At 38.4% G+C, this 18,956-nt stretch overlaps 1 protein-coding gene across 1 annotated transcript in view; it reads right to left on the bottom strand.

The window, feature by feature from the left end:
* The window catches only part of WDR27 (WD repeat domain 27), a 179,157-nt gene that overhangs the window by 123,375 nt on the left and 36,826 nt on the right, over nucleotides 1-18,956 (bottom strand). The window contains exons 19-21 of the mRNA XM_019472702.1: nucleotides 17,153-17,250; nucleotides 16,727-16,848; nucleotides 6,568-6,665 (exon numbers count right to left, since the gene is read on the bottom strand). Of these exons, the coding sequence (XP_019328247.1) occupies nucleotides 6,568-6,665; nucleotides 16,727-16,848; nucleotides 17,153-17,250 (318 nt within the window). The remainder of the gene's footprint in view (nucleotides 1-6,567; nucleotides 6,666-16,726; nucleotides 16,849-17,152; nucleotides 17,251-18,956) is intronic.

Here is an 18,956-nt window from a genome sequence, read left to right on the forward strand (position 1 = left end):
AGAAGGGAAGATCACCTCCCTCAACCTGCTGGCAACACTCCTCCTGATGCAGCCCAGGACATCATTATCTTCTTCGTTGCAGGGGCACATTTCTGGCTCATATTTGACTTGGTGTCCACCGGGACATTTCTGCAAAGCTGCTTTCCAGCTAGTCACACCCCCAGCATATATTAGTGCCTGGGGGTTGCACTTGGTGCCAAGGGGACTTTGCACTTCCCTTGTTGAACTTCCTGAGGCTCCTGTCAGCTCATTTCTCCAGACTGTTGAAGTCCTTCTGGATAGCAGCACAACCTGCCAGTGTATCAGACACTCCTCCCAGTTTTGTGTCACCAGCAAACTTGCTACACTCTGCCTCATCATCCAGTTAATGAAGATGTTGAACAGGATTGGAACCAGTACTGATCCCCGGGGTACACTGCTAGTTACTGGTCTCCAGTTAGACTTCATGCCACTGGTCACCACCCTCTGAGGTTCCCATTCAGACAGTTTTCAACTCTCCTCACTGTCTGCTCATCCAGCCCATACTTCATCAGCTTCTCTATCAGGATGTTATGGGAGACAGTGACAAAAGCCTTACTGAATTCACAGTAGACAATATCCACTGCTCTCCCCTCATCTACCAAGCCAGTCATTTTATCATAGATGTTTATCAAATTGGTCAAGCATGACTTCCCCTTGGTGAACCCATGCTGACTACTCCCGATTAATTCCTTGTCATTTTTGTGCCTGGAAATAGTTTCCAGGATTAACTGCTCCATCACCTTCCCAGGGATTGAAGTGAGGCTGATCAGCCTGCATGCTGACTCTCCCGATTAATTCCTTGTCATTTTTGTGCCTGGAAATAGTTTCCAGGATTAACTGCTCCATCACCTTCCCAGGGATTGAAGTGAGGCTGATCAGCCTGTAGTTCCCTAGGTCCTCCTTCTTGCCCTTTCTGAAGGGCCTTTTCCTCAGAAATTTAGAGAAACTATCTTCTTGGTCAGCTAGAGATAGGAACAATTACTGAATAGGTATTGTACGGCAACATATAAAAAACACCACAAAGACAACTTGTGCCTTGTTTCATCTCATATTCTGCCAAACACTGTCTCTATGATTCTATGATTCTATGATTCTAAGTCTGCTGTTGATGCAGGTGGTGTTCTTTCAAAGGGAAGGCAATGGCTGATAAGAGCAGAGACAAAGTATTTTTTCATGTCATAGAACATGAAAAGACCTGAGCAGCTCTTCACTCAACCAAAAATGTTTCTATGGGATAACCTCTGCAAAATCAGTAAATCTTTATTCAATTATTCACCTAACTTGAATGATCAGCATATTCATATGCTGACTGTGCTCACAATCTAGCCAATTCCTCAGTGCATGGCTTCCCTGCCATACCCAGAGGTATTGACCTTGTATTATCTTAATCTGTTTATATAATACATTACAGAGCTGGGTATATACTACCTATGTTACCATCCCTTTCAGAAGTGGAAGGAATTACTTTCAAGTTAGGAGTATTGCTTAGAACATTAATCAGCTTTTGGGTTCCAATTAACTACATGGATCACATGCTTGATAATTACCAGGACCAATTTATCAGCACTTTTTTTTGTGGCAGAAGCAAAAATAAAAACATCACAAGGCATTCCTTATGTGCATTTTGCAGACCTATGTACCTTATGTGAGAAATAAATATAATGGTGAATATGCATGTCAGAGTGCAGTAAGAGCAGGGCTGCTACAAAAGGGAAAATGAGTGAGAAGCCAATGGTGATCATGGCACAGTGTCCTCACCGACAAGGGCACCGTCCCACCATATCTGAATAGGATGGGTAGAGTAGTGTGCTGGTAACAAGGTCCACTGACAGTCCCAGAAAAAGTGAGGTGATGAACCAGGTCCAGGGTCCATTCCAGGAGTCCAGTTAGGAACAGCAGGAGATGGAGTCAGATACAGGGCTGGAGGCAAGACTACAACATGGGTCCGCTGGAGACAGAACTCAAGGCAAACTACCTAGAAGGTAGGTCAAGATCCATGCAGAAAACAAGGCCAGAGGCAGGACTTGAGACAGGTACACCGACAACATAGTTCAGGCAAGGACTAAATATCCAGGCCTGAGCTTAAATGGAGTGCCTGTAGCAAGGAGCAGAGAGTTGCATGGGTGGGGGTCCAAGGCTGGTCAGAGCAATTAAGGCCCAGTGGTGCACTCAGGGCCCTCACAGTGCAGTCTATAACTTGAGTAAAGATACATCTGAAAATCTGAGACCAAGCCAGGCCATACAATTAGTGTCACAAAGAAAGATGAAGCTTTACTGCACCATGACTTTAGCCACATTTTACTGATGAGCAAGGAAGGTCCACATCAATGCCTAAAAGCTTTGCAGAAGATCTGAAATCCGCCTTGGGGAAGAAAAGCTTACACATTCTAGAACCTCTCTTAGGAAAATGACTCTTTGGAATGAATCATGCAAGGGAAACAGCAAACTACTGCTGCAGAAACCTGGACAGCTGATTTTTCTCAATACCAGCCAGTCATGAAGATGAGGGTAATTCACGTAACTTTGTCAGTGAATGTGAGCTGGTGCTACAACTAAGTGTTTAGTCAATATTCTAAATGCATTTAACGAAGTGAGGAGGACAACACTTTGAATTGATAGTTTCCTCCTAACATAATGAATGAAAAAAACTTCCTTTCTTCTGGATGTTTTAATGCACAGAATTATGTAATCTACAAGTGGGAAGAAATGAGAAATTTAAGGGATCCAGACTGGTAAAACAGAATTTAAAACTGTCATGTGAAACTTAAGTGACATATGAACATATTAAAGCAGCTGGTATTTAGTCTAGTCTGCCATTTTGGGTTCTTATGGGTTTACTGTGTAAGGAAATGGAATTTTCCTTAATTCCTAAGTTTCTACGCTCTTTCTATGCATTGGTTTTACAGCACTGGGATGCCGACATATATCTGTCTCTCACTGCCTTGTATGTTCATGAACATAGTCACTAAACACAGTCAGGACTGGCAGATAAGGAGGTTTAGTGTATTGGAATTTTCTGATATATCTAATCTGGGCAATGTATAGGACTCACCAACTTCTGTCATTCCAATCCAGACTTTCTCGAAAGATTAAAATTAAGTGGTGGAGACAATAGGTACAGATCCCTATGGATCATTGCTAGATTCCTGATTTCAGAATGAGTTGTGATGTCTCTAAAATGCATTCAGCAGAGAGACAGCAGCAGCAGGTAGAATGGTAGTTTCTTGTGTCTTACAGACAATTAAGAGTCTACAAAATTTCATCATAAAGAACACTTAAACTCCTTCAAAAACTATAAGCATGCATCAACCTTTTGTACCTCCTGATAGTTAAATGTTTGTCTGACTCTTTCTTGATAATCCGGAGGCTGGTAACTGTAATGTTCTTCTCATTCAGATTCCCATTGCACCTAAGTCTAACTCCTGTGTTTACTGCTTCCACCTTGGACCCAAGAGAAAGTATTTTTACTTGTTCTCCACATAGCCATTCTTTTAGACAAGATAGACTTAAATTGCTCTTCACAATGTCTTGGAAGTTGGTCAAAGGTCATTATCTTACCCTAATGCATGTATTCATAAAGCCTCATAGTTCATCATCCTAACCTGGAAGAAGAGTAGCCAGAGTTGGTTCTTCTTCCAAAAAGATCTATTCTCCTTGGTTCTTTATACATAAGTCTGTTTTGTAGATTGTCTGGAGCTTTTCTTAGCTACAGTTATAAATCAGGAGAATGCAGGAGAAGTATAAAAATATTCAAAATCTTCAGATGAAACTTTACAAACCCATGCATTTCAAAGCAAATGAAGCAAGAGTCTGAGTAAACCCAAAAGTCACTAGCAGTGTCCAAGATTCCTTCATTTATTGGCAAGATGGCCTGGCTGTGTGAGGTTGGCTGACAACATCAGAAAGTTAAAATGCCTTTTCTTGTACCACCTTCAGAGGAACCCATGAGACTTTCTGGCACTCTCTGAAGCAATCTTGGAATGCCTCCAGACCATCAATAGTGAAAGAGACAGACAGATTCACAGTTTTATCCAGTAAGGATGATGAAAATGGAAGTTGCAAAATACTCTCATCAACTTCAAGAACAAAAGAAAAGATAAGTTAAATGAATTTTCACTGGAAAAAAAAATGTAGTTTGATAATACAGACTGAATGGAAAAATTCAGAGCAAAAAAATCAATATATTCAAAACCTATAAAGCTGCAGGCCAGGATAACATGTCTGAGGATTTACTCTAAGCAAAGATCAAAAAAGAACCTGAGCATTCTGCTATGATTCCTTAGTCAATTATGAGAAAAGGAATGCATGTCAGAAGAATTAAAAAAAGGAACCATCATCAAAGAAATTGAATAAAACAACTAAGAGTCCCAAGGAAATTGTGCAGAGTTACTCTGAAAATTATTATTAAAACTGCAGCTTTCAAGAGCACCATGCTGGAGGGTTTTTTTCCTATTTAATCAGAATTTTGTATTTACATTATTATTAAATAAAGTAACAATGGATAGAACTCATTAAGGGCAACAAGCAGATTAAACAAAAGCAAAACAGTTTTCACTGTGGATGTCTAGGGCAAATATTTAGAACAAAATCAAAAAACAATAAAGTTGAGATCTTGCAGTTATTGTTACTACCCACAACACTGCAAACAGTATAAATGAGAAGGTGGACTTACCTTTGCTATATTTCAAGAACACTGGACAAAGATTTCACTAAACAAACCCTATTCTGGCAAACCCAAAGCAGAAATAAAGAGAGGCCATTCCAGAGGGACCATTCAAAACACAGTAATGGCTGATGCACCAACTTTACAAATCAGCAACTTTAAGAGATTAAAGGTACTGGCCCACCATAAGATTGTTTAGGAATTAATCTCTCCTGTAAGCACCCAACAGTGCAAGGGATGGACTGGATTTGATTGGACAAGACCTATGAACAAAAAAAACCTGAAGTTTTCAGTCTGTGTAACTGTATAGTAGACCTAAGGCTTCAGTGGAGACTTGTTCCAAGTTCAGATAGAGCTTTCCAAACTCAGCCATTTCAAATTTATTTATGTGAAAAACACCTGGTGAACACATTAGGAAAAAGTGAACAGTTTTCTTCCTTATGAGAACCCAAGAATAGATTTTAAAATACAGAAGACTCAATCTCTGGTCTGAGCAATGAGAGAAAATTTCATTTTTAAAAATGGGGGGGGGGGTCCCTCAAAGTTACTAGCAAGTGAAAAATAATGATTTATTTTCTCTATTTCTTCTCCACAACAGTTACGACCATTGATCACTGTGTAATGTGCAACAAACACACACATATACATAATACCTAATAAGCACCCTTAAAATATGTGTCATTAAGGACTTGAATTACTTTTTTGAAGTTTGGCTAATAGAACTCAGTGGACACTAGAATATGACGACTTTGCCAAATTAAATATAGAGCAAGAACATACATAAATTATTCCCCTCTTCCCAGGACATATTCATTTAATTGATTGCCCAGATTTTACACTTTAACTATTTTACCATTCACCTGCTCTACTTATATTAGTATTTAGAAACAAAGAGACAGATAAGTGATCTGTGAAAAGCTTTCTACTTTTTCATTACTCTTCAGCAACACAGCTTGAGCCGCTTATTAGAAAAACATAAGAAGGTAACAGATTCCAACCCCAGCAGTCTCTAGTTTCATTACTTTCTGACATTCAGTGCAGGTAACACAGCAGTGCTTTTGGCAAGAACATATATGCCCCCTATAGGTTTAATGTATTCTTACCACAGAAAGATGGAAATAAATGAAAGGATCATTAAGCATTTCCTAAATAGAAAATTCAGTACTAGAAAAATAATATTACATCTTTCAATAAATATATGTTTACATACACACAAAGTAAATATGAAATTATTCTTTAAAACTTAAACATCCTCCCTGTCCAAACCCCTTTTCTTTTAAACATAATTCTTTTAGCCTGCACAACAGAGATTGCCCCAAGTATTTCCTTTCATGAGCAATGTTCCCTCCCCGCCCCTCTCTCCCTTTGTCCCACAGCTTTCCCAAGTACAACACTGAAAGGTTGTACACTGAAAAAGTGTAGCATTTTATTCTGAGTTTATGATAACATATTATGCAAATCTATAGCACTACATACATGATTTGTAATAATGTTGTTACAATTACATTTGTATTTTAAAAGTTGGATCATAAATTTTACCTCCTTTAGCAGTAATGACATGCTGGTTTGGAAATACCATTAGCATTCAGTTCAATATACTATTTTATATACACAATTAGATCTACAAAGGTAGGTAAGACATGGGTGATAAATCTTGACCATTTAATGGCTTCCACATAACTAACTACAACTGAGGAACCAGCATTTTGTTTGGTCTCTTAAAATTAGTAAATTCCAATTAGCCTTTAATTTTCTTTTTTAAAGGCCTGACTGTAGTTCTGATTCCACATCCAAATTTCTACTGGTATATCACAGCAAGTATGACAATTTTGAATAAAGATAAAGCATGGCTTTTTATTCCGAGGTACCTAATTCAGCCTTACCTTAGTGTTCTTAAATCCCACAGTTTGATGCCATCACCTGCAGCTGTGGTCATGAAAAGATTGTAAGCTTCAGGTTGCTGAGTGCTGAATGATGACCCCTGTAAAATATGAAATCAGTTTCAGGTAACTGTTCTCATGGTGCTAAATATTTATAGAATCATAGAATCATAGAATATCTCAAGTTGGAAGGGACCCATAGGGATCATTGAGTCCAACTCCCTACTTCTCGCAGGACTACCTAAAACTAAACCATATGACTAAGAGCGTTGTTCAGACGCTCCTTGAATTCTGACAGGCTTGGTGCCGTGACCACTTCCCTGGGGAGTCTGTTCCAGTGACTGACCACCCTCTCGGTGAAGAATTTAGTCCATTCAAAAAATAAACAATAAATGTTTGTTAGGTTATGTGATAAAAAGCTTGTCTGCACGCACACAAAGGAGCACAGAGGAAAGTTGGCGTGTGGAGGAACCCCCATAACACAGTCAGAGAAATGGAGCACTGCTTCAGCTCCTCTCAGTGTTGTCCCAGGACAGCCGTGAGCCATTTGGTCCAGGGGTGACATCCACCATGATGAGTCAACAGGAAAGGCTCTCTGGGTCATCTCACAGATTGATGGGGATTACTACTTATCAGGGTATGGGATCCATTATGGGATGCAGGGGAAGATCATTTTGTCATTGCACAAGACATTATGGGATGTTTAGCGGAGGAAATAAGGGTGGGGAAAGGGAAGGATCAAAGTGGTTTGTGGAAGAACAAGTGGGGGAAAATAGAGGGGAAAGGGAATAAAAGGAGCCGGTTGTGTGTAAACAGACTGCTGGCCAGTGCATTTGGCCGTGCCCTGCAACTGATCAGCACAGTCTTTCTTGTCTTCCTGTTAAACTCCATTTCTAACTATTTTCCTGGGTGAAGGGACTCTCTACTCTATCAGCATACATATATATGAAGGTCTAAGAGTCAGCAACTGGATAGGGGACCACGAGAGGCCTGTGTGTCCTGGAGTGACTGAGGGTCTGGATGCCACCAACTGGAGCGGGACCATAGATCAGACAGCCTGTTGCTCTGAGTGCCAAAAACTGGAGAGAATGGAGTGAGTGAAATTAAATGCCAGCAACTAAAGTTGGACCAAGTGTCTGTGGTCCAAACAACTGGAGCAAGTGAGGGGCAAGTGAGGATGCATTAGCCAGTATGTGATCATTAGCAAACTTCAAGCTGGATGAGTCAGCAAGTAGGTGAAGTGGCTTGGGAGCCAGGTATGTGTGTGTGTCTTGGGGAATGAAGCATCTGGAGGAGCCGGCTACCAGAAGAGCCAGGGTCCAGGCCAGCTGCCAGAGACACATGGGTTCACATGCCCAGGTGCCAGCAGCTGGGGACTGCAGAGATCCAAGGCCAGTTACTGCATTGTTTGTGTCTAAGCCCAGCTTCTGGAGCGATACACATTGTATTTATGTATACATTTCCCACTAATGGACCTTCATCCCAATCAGCCAAAGAGGGGAAGAGGATGAGGCTGTTGGTGATGTCTGTGTTTGTGTGAGTGCTGAGTGTTTCTGTCTCTGTTGATCTGTATGGCCAGCTGCGTGTATATGTATATATGTGCCAACTGGGTATCCAAGCTCAGCCTCACTACTGGTTGGACCCATAGCAGCCTCAACTCCTTTGGGTTACTGGATTCAGCTACTCCTAACAATATTTTATCAGAACTTCAGAAGTATTATTTGGCTTTGTGTAGCCAACAAGATTCAGTTCACACAAACTTCCTGGACCTATCCTATATGGTTACTATTAATCATTTCTTCAGAAGGTGGCCCTTCAAAAACTATCATTCCAAAAGCCTCTCCCTATAATGTGCCCTACCTTAAGCTCACATCTGTTTGCAGTCATTACAAGGTCTTCAAGGAAAGGTTGAGGTTACCATCATCAAAACCCTTTAAAAGCAGTAAGACCTCAATACTTTCCCAGATCCTTAAAGGAAGGTTCACATTATATTTTCTATCTTCGTTCAAGACTTTCTTATTACTGGGGGGCAGCAAACCATACCAGGCACTAATATTGCTTAGTTTCACGTCGAGGAAGTTTCATGTTGTCAAGACAAACTAAATATTTTATACTTTTTCATAGATGTACCCAAAATATTGATCAATTATCCAAATGTGAAATGGTTTATGGCCATTCACTAGCAAATCATAAATTCCACCAGCTAATTAGAAGACTATCATTCAGAGAATGACTATTCAGTTAAAAATATGTGCACATTAAAGCAGAATATATATATATAATGCAAGCTGGGAACATTCTAGCAATTTCTAGTTTAAAGTTACTTTTTTCAGATTGTTCAATATAATTTTCATCTACATGAGAAACAAGAAAAGAACAAATATAAAACCTTATGGAATTAACTATCTTGACAAAGTCAAACAACATAATACAGACAACCAGAGTAATCCAACATTTAATTATAAGCCATGTTTAGCCCTGGCATAAGTGGGCACACTTTCTATTGACTTCAGTAGCAACCACATTCATTCATAGCAGGACTGATTTTGGCTTTGCATTTTTAAATAATTAAATCCAGTCTATCTTTAAACCTCTGATTTTTTAACATCCACATTGGCAAATCCTGGCCTTTTTGCTGGCTACAAACTTCTTTCTCCAGAGAACTAAATATAAACAGTTAAAACTCCTTCTTTGCTTTCCCCACCATTCACATTCTTGATTTGGCTGAATACATCACAGAAACCTCAAGGCCATTTCCTGCAGTCAGTGCTTGACTGCCAGGAATCTTCTATTTGTTATGAAAACTGGCGTATAGCTGGAAAATGCTCTAGTATTTAGTCAATGGAATTCCCCAAACGGCAAGACAAAGTGGGGCACCTGGCATTAAAAAGACTGTAGGAGCTTTCTCTTTTTTTGCTTTAAGCAGGTTTCCTTCCTAAACTAAGGATTACCAGAGTCTGCTCTACCAGATGAACTAAAATGCACTGCGCAACAAATTTCCCATCAAAGTCTACACATTCTCACATTAGCTGTGTTTTTTATTAACTACAAAAAAAGAGTAATTGTAAAAGAGAAAGACAGTAGTTGTCCAAAGGATAGTATTCATTAAAAGTTACAGAGCACCTTTTCTTTTTCTGTTTTTGAAACTTTTACTCACCATCCCCCCTTTCTTCAGTCAGTAATGATCATAGAGTCCAATATAAAAAGTTCTACAGACACATACACATTTACTTCATGCACTACTCCTTTACTTTAGAATACACTAACAGTAATACAGGTAAGAAGAAGTGTAATCCCTTTGTTCCTCCCCTGCCCTGACATTTTGTCAGTAATATACTTTACTAATATAAAGCGCTTTACTAATATAAAGCTATATTTGTATCTTCAAACTACATTTGCTACTGAATATTGCTGTAGAAGACAAGAAAACATATGCTAGCTGGGACAATATGCAAGCTGAATTTTATTTATCCCTTTGTGTTTTTATAGTCCATTAATTTATGATAATCTATAATTTATGAGAATCTAATGCAAAAAGTAGCATATTCCAACATACTCTTCAAACTATATTCTTTCATTCTGACAGACAAATCACTTGCCTATGCCCCATCATCTTCCTCATCCACTACTGTAATCCCTTCTCAGCTTCTCTCTAGACTAACTACAGTGCAACTTCCACATAAAATTTGGCCCCAAGAAGGACATGGTTCAACAGACTCCCTATCATCTCATTCACTAATTCCTATGAACATCACTGATATCATCCAAACAGTGCAGCTGACTTTTGCTAAAGGCATCAATCAATAGATGTCTCGGAAAACACTCCACATCTTCCAGGCAAGCACATACCTTCAGACAGGTTTGTCACTATGGCTAGGAAAAAGTTAACTGACTGAAACTTCTGAGTTTCCTATTACATTTTTCAGCCTTCACATCATGTACATTTCCTAATTAATGGACCAACGAATTTTGAAACAAAAGGGCCTGGGCAGAGAACTAGAAACTGTGATGTTTCTCTGAAAATTAATGTAATCTATAACTGTGTTTGCTAGCAGAACATAATATCATCCAAATATTTGTGGTTGATACTAATAGATTCCTGTTCAAAGAATATGTTTTGCAGCACTACAAACGTACTGCTAACTCTAAAGCTCTGAATCTTTGTGGTCTGATCTCAAATTGCCATCTATTTCTGTATCTCAGAGGTTCCTAAACTTTAAGACAGGAACACAATTTTGATATTTCAGTCAATTCATTTTACTACGTTTCTTAAAAGTTAGTATGCAAAGCAATGGACCGTGAAAAGTCACATAATACTTTGATAATCATTAATAAGCAGTTTTCATTAGGTGATCTTATGTATCAAACCAAAATCGTCAAGTTGGAAATCACTGATTGATAAAACAACTTACTGCCAGTGTAAATCCATTATTGGCAGCTTAGGATATTCGCCTTGTCAGGCTTGGTATAATATGGCTAAGGACTACTTATCAGAGTGAGGTGAAGTTACTACAGCCAGAAGAGCGACATTTGCTCATTGCCTCAGAAGGAGCTTAATGACATCACTTGGGTCTAGTAACACCCTGTGCTAAAATATCATAAGCAGTTCTGAGAGCAGGGTCTGGAAACCAGACACAGGTTCAGGGAAAAGAGTGAAGGGTCCCTCAACACCAGCCTATCACTGAAAAGTGGGAGATTTCCACCAGTTTCCTCAGGCTGAGGAGAACAATGAACCTCTTTCCCTCAGCTCCTAAGCAAACACGGAAAATTAAGCTATTACATGAACCTGCAGCAGCATCACCACATCATCTTCACAGGACCATGTATTTAGCTCAGTTTCCTGATGAAATGATGCTTATGCAACTGTACTGTCTGCTGATTCCCATCAAGAATTTTTTTAACCTGTTTCACAATTTAAATCCAATCTGACAGAGAGATAAAGGTCTTATGATAATTACGTTTCCACAAGATACATGTAAATGACTAATTAGCAGATGCAAATTCAAACCAGCACAGCCATTAAGGAAAGTGATTTTGTTTGACAAGCCATTAACTGGCCAACACAAGAGTAATTTGGAACAGGCATGCAGTATGGCACACCTCTCAGTCAACTAGTAATAAAGACATGACAAGATGATAAGGTTGTGATAGGGGAGGAGTGTTTAGCGAACATAGGGAACAAAACCGAAAGTGCATGTGGTGGGGAGGCAAAGGTTATAAAGAACACAATAGTCAAATTGGAGTTACTGTGGTGGGTTTGGAAGGTGATATTAAAGGACACAGGCTTAAAATCCTTTAGAAGGGATGCTTAATTAGTTTTGTTACTGCTGTAAGAACCTGTATACAAAGAAAAACAATCTTTGTATCGTCATTACATCGTATGCCCCGAGCACTTCGGGGGAATTTGGTGCCAAAATGCTTTTTAAGGAAACAAAAATACACTGAGGTTTGGAATAATAAACATTAATATGTTCAATTAAATCAAGATTATAGAGATTCTAAGCAAGCAGTATAAGGCCTAAAGTTCTGCAAGCAATTTAATTGTGTAAGCTTTAATCATATATGGAGCTTCAAGAGCTAGGCATGTCTTTTGTGGTTTCCTCTCCTGGACTTCGGTAAGCTAAGTTGCACTATTTTGGATCCAGGACTAAGGGTTCTTTATATATCAAATCCTAAATAACTGTACTAATCTAAAGTAGATGACAAATGGGAAGTACTGTGCCACAAGTAATACAAATATATAAACAAGAATCTGGTAGTAAGCACCCTACTCAGAACAACTTCTTCCCTAGGCGAGTTTTTTTCTGTCATGATTTTGCCCAGTTTCCTCTTTTCCTTCTACTGTTTTTCTTCATCCAATACTTTAAATTTGTCACAGCCTCATAAGTCTATCTCTAAAATGGCCTTCTTATAAGTTTCAGAATATCTATCTCCCATCTGAGAGATGCTTGCTACATTCTTGCTCTGATTTCCCTTCCCTGATGTTGACAAAATAACAAAAATTCACAACACAAAATACTGTTCTGTAGAATACAAGGAAAGACCTGAAGAAAACACAATCAAGTCACTGAAATACTATAGATGGAAAGGTATATTGTGAAAATATTTATATATCTATTTGCATACATATATGTACAGTGTATATATAGACATACGGTACTTTCAACCACTTGCAATTTAAGGTTTTCAAATCAAACAGGGTAGTGTTAAGGTATTTGGCTATTCTTATGGTTAACAAAGATAAAGAAGGAAAGATTAAGTACAGCAATATATACTTTCCAAGATGATGCGATGCTAGTGTGCAGATGTATTTTCACTGTATTCATTATTCTTCATGTCACTTTAAACATGTAACAACATAGGGCAGCTTCTTACCTTGTGCAAATATGGAAACTACTGTCTTTAAAGATTCACCAGCCTAGATTTTTTTCTTACATTTCTCTCTGCTCGGCGTCACAGTAACAACTATTTTTTCCCCAGCTTCCTTGCAATTCCTATAATTTTTCTTCATCATTATACTATTGAATTTTTCATTTCTGAAGTAATCCTTTGCATTAAAAGCTGAGTTTAAAATGGGAAGACTTTCTAACTGTGCTACTGCATTTAATTTAAAGATGTTTGGAATTATTCTTCATACTAAAGCAGAAGTCCCAACCTTCTGGGAGTGAGCTATACTGATGCCGCTCTCTGCACTTCCCTGCATCCTTCTCCTCCCTCATGGCCATTACCTCCCCAAACTTAGTTTCTTCCAGTCCTTGCATCTGTCTCCTCTGGACCCTTGCAAGACACTGAGGTTCAAGGAGGTGAGAAGGAAAGACATAATCGGGGCAAAGGAGCTCTGGGAACAACAGTACTCTACATGGCTGTGGATGGCTGGAACAGTATGGGGCAGGGGGGCAGGATTCTACTAGAGTGATGGAATTAGGTACGAGAGGAGAAGAAAGGAAAGAGGTTGTAGGGGGTGGAGAAGTGAAGACTCATAGCTGCAGAGGCAGAGCACCTGTAATGATATAGAGAGATACAGCCTAGCTTCAACTAGTGAAATAGGTTTGGAGATGTAAACTGGCCAAGCGGCACAGGATCAGAGGAGCAGGCTTCAGCCATAGGTTGGTTATTCTGGAGCTCCAGCAAACTGTCAGGAAGCTTGAGGCAGTACAGTCATCACAGAGGTTGCCAGTGAGAAAGGGAGAAGAGTGACAAGATAGAAGATGAGCTGGAAGCCCCATCTGGTTGCTGCCACTGTTCTTGTCTCCAGGGAAGAGGGAGAAGAGTCAGTAAGAATGGGCAGAACCAACACCAGATTCACACCTCACCTGAAAAGAAGGATCACTGCAGCAATTTGCTAGCCTACAATAGCAAACACTCCATGTACTTATTCTATATATGTACACTGTATGAGTAGGTGCTCGACATTCATCTGCAATGTTTCACAAAGTGTTAACAAGAACAGAGATTACCTTGCATAATTCAAGCTTCAGATAAGGGACAAGTTTTCAACAACTGTACTTACATCTGTACAGAGACTGCAGATCTCGGGCAAGGATACAGTCTGATTTTACAACCTAATAACAGTCAGGAAGATTCAAAACATAGCTACTAAAGAAAGATAAGCTGTGGCAAGTAATGATTCAGTAGGGTGGTTCATCATCTTCAGCATGCCATTACTGGATCAAGGCTTCATCACACTGATAACTGCCACTGCAACAAGGGATGTGCTATACTCTACTAAATGTAAAGTGATGGTTCTGACCACCTACAGTCATTAAAGAATTGGGGTGGGGGCAGGGAGGAGGGGGAATTCAATTATTTTAGCCAGTATATTTTGGGCAGATTTCAAGAGGAGCAACTATAAAGAATTCTACTCTGGCTTCATTGGAATTACTGCAGATTTTGGTAAGCAAAACAAGGGGGTTTTGATTCTTGAGAGACAGAAGACGTTTACATTAATTTTATTTAATAGGCCACTGAGAGAGATTTTCAAAATTAGACAAGAGAGTAAGGCAACCAGCTGTTAGATTCAGCTGATATTTAAATGTTTGAATGTTCCTCTGAACATTTCCCTATAGCGCATTCTAAATTTCTGTAGTGTCATGCAGATAATCTGAGTATCTTTACAGAAACAGATTTAGCAGCAGCTTATATGCACATACAAGTAATATGACAAGTTTAATTTTCACTCCCAGTCTGTGCTTCTTGATTAATACGTCACACAGACATAGCAATGCTTATTATCTTCTAAATATATTTTCACTTTTAGAGTACTAAAATTCTAAAAGGAAACAGGAATTACAGACACCCATTAAAATGGGTGTCCCACCCCATCATCTTCTAAGAGATATACTTTATAACAGTCAGAGCAGACAACTCTTTTATATGAATATACATCTATATATATATATTTGCAATATTTCCTGTTAAACTCTTCTGGAGGAAGATTCAGAATACTGAATAAATGTTCTGTTATACATCAGACAATGTCTGCTGTGAAGAGAACATATTCCAAATGATATAATAAGCTTAATCAAGTACACTGCAGGTTGAGATGAATTTCACACATTGCCAACTCTTGCAAACAATCTCTAGAACAGACCAAAAGAACAATTTAAAATCAAAGTCATTACATTACAAATTATATATACTTGCTTACAGCTGCTGCTGTCCAAAACCAGAAATAACAGAATGACATGATGTTCACCTATGTTTCTAGAATATCCTATGTATTTAATAATTTGCTAACAGGTTTCTCCCACACTTAATTGGAACATATTTTCCTTATTGTTTTACAAGACCTTCTAAATAGATTTTCTTTTTTTATTTATTTAAAGAACAAATCTGATCATCCCCACTTACTACTGTCCAGGTAGCATCGCAAAGCAGTCTTGGAACATGGGAACGGATTTGAATGAATCTAAACCAGAAAATGCACTTCAAGAATATACATATTGCAATCACTAATGAGCATTCAGTCCACAAGACAAGACTAGGGCTGGTCCAAAGGAAAGCCTTCATAAGTTTTGTTGTGTAGGCACTGGATCTTTAGCATCAACTGTTTCACTCCACAGATTTTGCTCCACCCCTCATCACTACCTAACCTTAGATTCCAATGTGTTTCCCACTTTAAACAGGATGTAATTTACACACAGCATTCTGCATATTTTTATAAGTCTATGAAAGTTTTAGCATATTATCTTAATGTAAATGTACTGAGTTATATTTACTCTAACAGCTTTAAACTATACAACTGCATAGTTGATGTGTAATTTTCCTATTGACTTATCTAAAGTATTAATATTATATAACTGAAAAAATAGAGAACCTTGATCTACCATTTTCCCCCAAAATGGTCAATTTTCTTTGCTATACCACATACCTCTAGGTTTTTTCCCAAGTGAATACTTGCCCACAGCTTTAAAGTTTTCCTTGATTAAATAACCTGAAGCCACTAAGCTGACCAAGCAAAAAGAAAAGCCAGAACTTCAAGTCTATGTGTGTTACAAATAGTACTGAAATAGTTAGCACGATTTTAAGTGTTTTACCAGATCACATCTCTCGGGAAAACCCACAAAAAGTTATGCAAAAGTAGTAATAAGGAACTGTTTTAAACCCACAGAAGCAAGGACTTTCCAACTGAGAATGAAGAACCATACTCAACCAAACCTAACGCAGTAGGCATTCCAGCATATACGGTATCATAAGACCTCCAAACATTCAAGTCAATCTTCAAGTGAAAAAAAGAGCAAGGATGAGGGGTTTTAAGTCAACTATTCTATTGCAGTACTGAGTAATATTTTTTTTTTTTTTTGGTTGCTGTTTCTGAAGTTTCAGAATAAATCAGACAACTTCAGATTCGACTTTAGAGGAGAACAGTTACATAAGGAAAAGTTCCTGCTGAACTACAGTATTACAGTCTGGCACAAGTAAGGCAAAGGGTAATATATACTTCTCTAATAGCAAACTTGTTCAGTCGTTCTCACTGCTCCCTGCTTTCCACTACAGAACAAATGAGATCTGGGTGACTTTATCACACAGACTTATGACCTTGCCCATCCTCCCCAACATATAAAAAACTCTATCGATTACTATCAATTGTATTATTAGCCTTCAATTTCTTTGTTGATGGAGTTGTAGTGGTACTACAAATACAATTCAGCAAAGTATATACCTTATTTTGGCAGATCTGATGGACTGATCTAGTGTGAACTTCTGGTATCACTGCTGTGCTGCAGCCTGCATTAAGGTCAAAAACTTCCAATGCTCGGTTGCTGCCAGCTGTAAGTACAATATCTGTACAGTTGTCTGTGTTAAAGTTAAACTGATCTAAAGGAACAAAAGCATATAGACAGAAAAAAAGACAGATAAATAGATCTCAAGACTCTGTTGTATTTAGCACTCTATCAGCAGCACCAAAAGTCTTACAGTCCTAAAAAATTTGTCCAAGGCTGAAGTTCAGTATCACAAAAAAATACAGCATTTTTACTCTAATAGAAAAAGAGTAGTAAAGAATCAAATGCTAATTACTTTAACTGAAGTTATTTCCATGTCATTAAGTCCAAAGAACTATAAAGAAAATAAGAAATACAAAGGATACAAGAGTAGAAATCATTTACTGCTGAAAGGCTGGTAATCTCCATTGTTGAAGCCATGGGAAATTTCTGTACCAATTTGCAAACACTTCTCTGTTTGTATCTGCAAAAAATATCAAATGAATGTTAGTGGTAATGAAATAAGTTATGATTTGTGGCCACCAGTAAACTTCCATTGGAATCACAAAGCAAACCAAAATGCTTTCTTTTATTATTAAAATTTAAAGCCACAGACCTTTTGACTCATTGCTGAACTCTATTAAAAAACTTGGTAATAAAATTCATTTGGATGAAAAGAAACATGATATTCGTATGCCCAAGATAGATCTTCTATCAACATGAAACACTAAAATAATCCTGTATGTATACTGAAAATGTTGAAGAGAAAAAAAAATTGTCAAGTAGCTATGATCAAAAACCAGATATACCACTAGTTTCAGTATAGCATTTCATGTGCTGATTATAGGGGCAATAAGAAAGAAAACGAGGAGAAAATAGTGAGGAAAGAATAATTTCCACTTAGATGGGAACAGGACAAGGGGCTGATCACACACTATCAAAGAAATTTGGCTTCCCAACATAAACTGTCCTGTGGGATATCTTCCAGCTCCATGCAGATGTTGCAGACATGCCAAACCCTCTAAAATGGCTTCAGACTTATTTATATCACACAATGCAGAACTGTGTTGTGATTCAGTCTGATTAGATCTTTCTGTTTACTGAAATATGTCAGCACAGACATCATGGATCTGATCTTAAATCCACCAAAGTCAACAGAAAACATTCCTCCATGGATACAGATATGGATATGGATATGGATATGGATATGGATATGGATATGGATATGGATATGGATATGTTGGGCAAGAAGAGTGTGATTTCCATAGAAGTCACCTAAGGAATATAAAGAGAGTGGTTACTAACTGTACTGGGTCTGGTTAGGGTGAAGCTAATTTTCTTCATAATAGCTTGTATGATGCTGTTTTACATCTGTGACCAAAACAGTGTTGATAACACACAAGGTTTTTAGCTATCGCTGAACAGTGTCTGCACAGCATTAAGCTATTCTGTGTTTCTCACTGTGCCCCCAGAGTGAGTAGGCGGGGGGAGTGCAAGAGGTCAGATGTGGACATAGCCACGACCCCTAACCTGAATTATACAAAGAGATATTCTGTAACGTCTAATGCCAAGCTCAGAAACAAAACTGTGGGGAGGGGAGTTTTTTGAAAGTAGCCATTGCTCAGAGACCAGCTGGGCATCGGTCTGCTGGTGGGAGCTACTGAGCGATTACTTTTGCATCACTTTTTTTTTTCTTTTTTCTTCATTTATTAAACAGTCTTTATCTCATCCCATGAGTTTTTCTCACCTTTGCCCTTCCAATTCTCACCCCCATCCCACTGAGGGATCCCACTGGGGGAGAGTGAGTGAGCAACTGGGTGGGGGCTTAGCTGCCAGTGAAGGTCAACACACTGCAATAACTCAAAATTTCTACATTATATTCTAAATTAAGACACTTCTATGCAGTAAAATAATTCCAATGTAACTGTAAGTATTATACTTCCATTTTAGCATGTCTGTCTAATGACAATACAAAAGTCCATGCATGACACACTTGTAGGAATAATTTACTGTTTCTTTCCAACAATGCTAAAAGTTTGCAAATCTGAGAATATTTGACAAAAGCAATATGTTTATAAGCTGGATCAGTTCAGAAGAAAAATGGTTAATGAGTTGCTTTTCCTTTCTTTGTTACTCTCAAACAATGATCTGCTGAGCTTTTCCAGGTACACATTAGAGCTACTTCTGCAG

Source organism: Aptenodytes forsteri, unplaced genomic scaffold (genome assembly GCF_000699145.1).
Source record: "Aptenodytes forsteri isolate BGI_AS27 unplaced genomic scaffold, ASM69914v1 Scaffold132, whole genome shotgun sequence".
NCBI lineage: Eukaryota > Metazoa > Chordata > Aves > Sphenisciformes > Spheniscidae > Aptenodytes > Aptenodytes forsteri.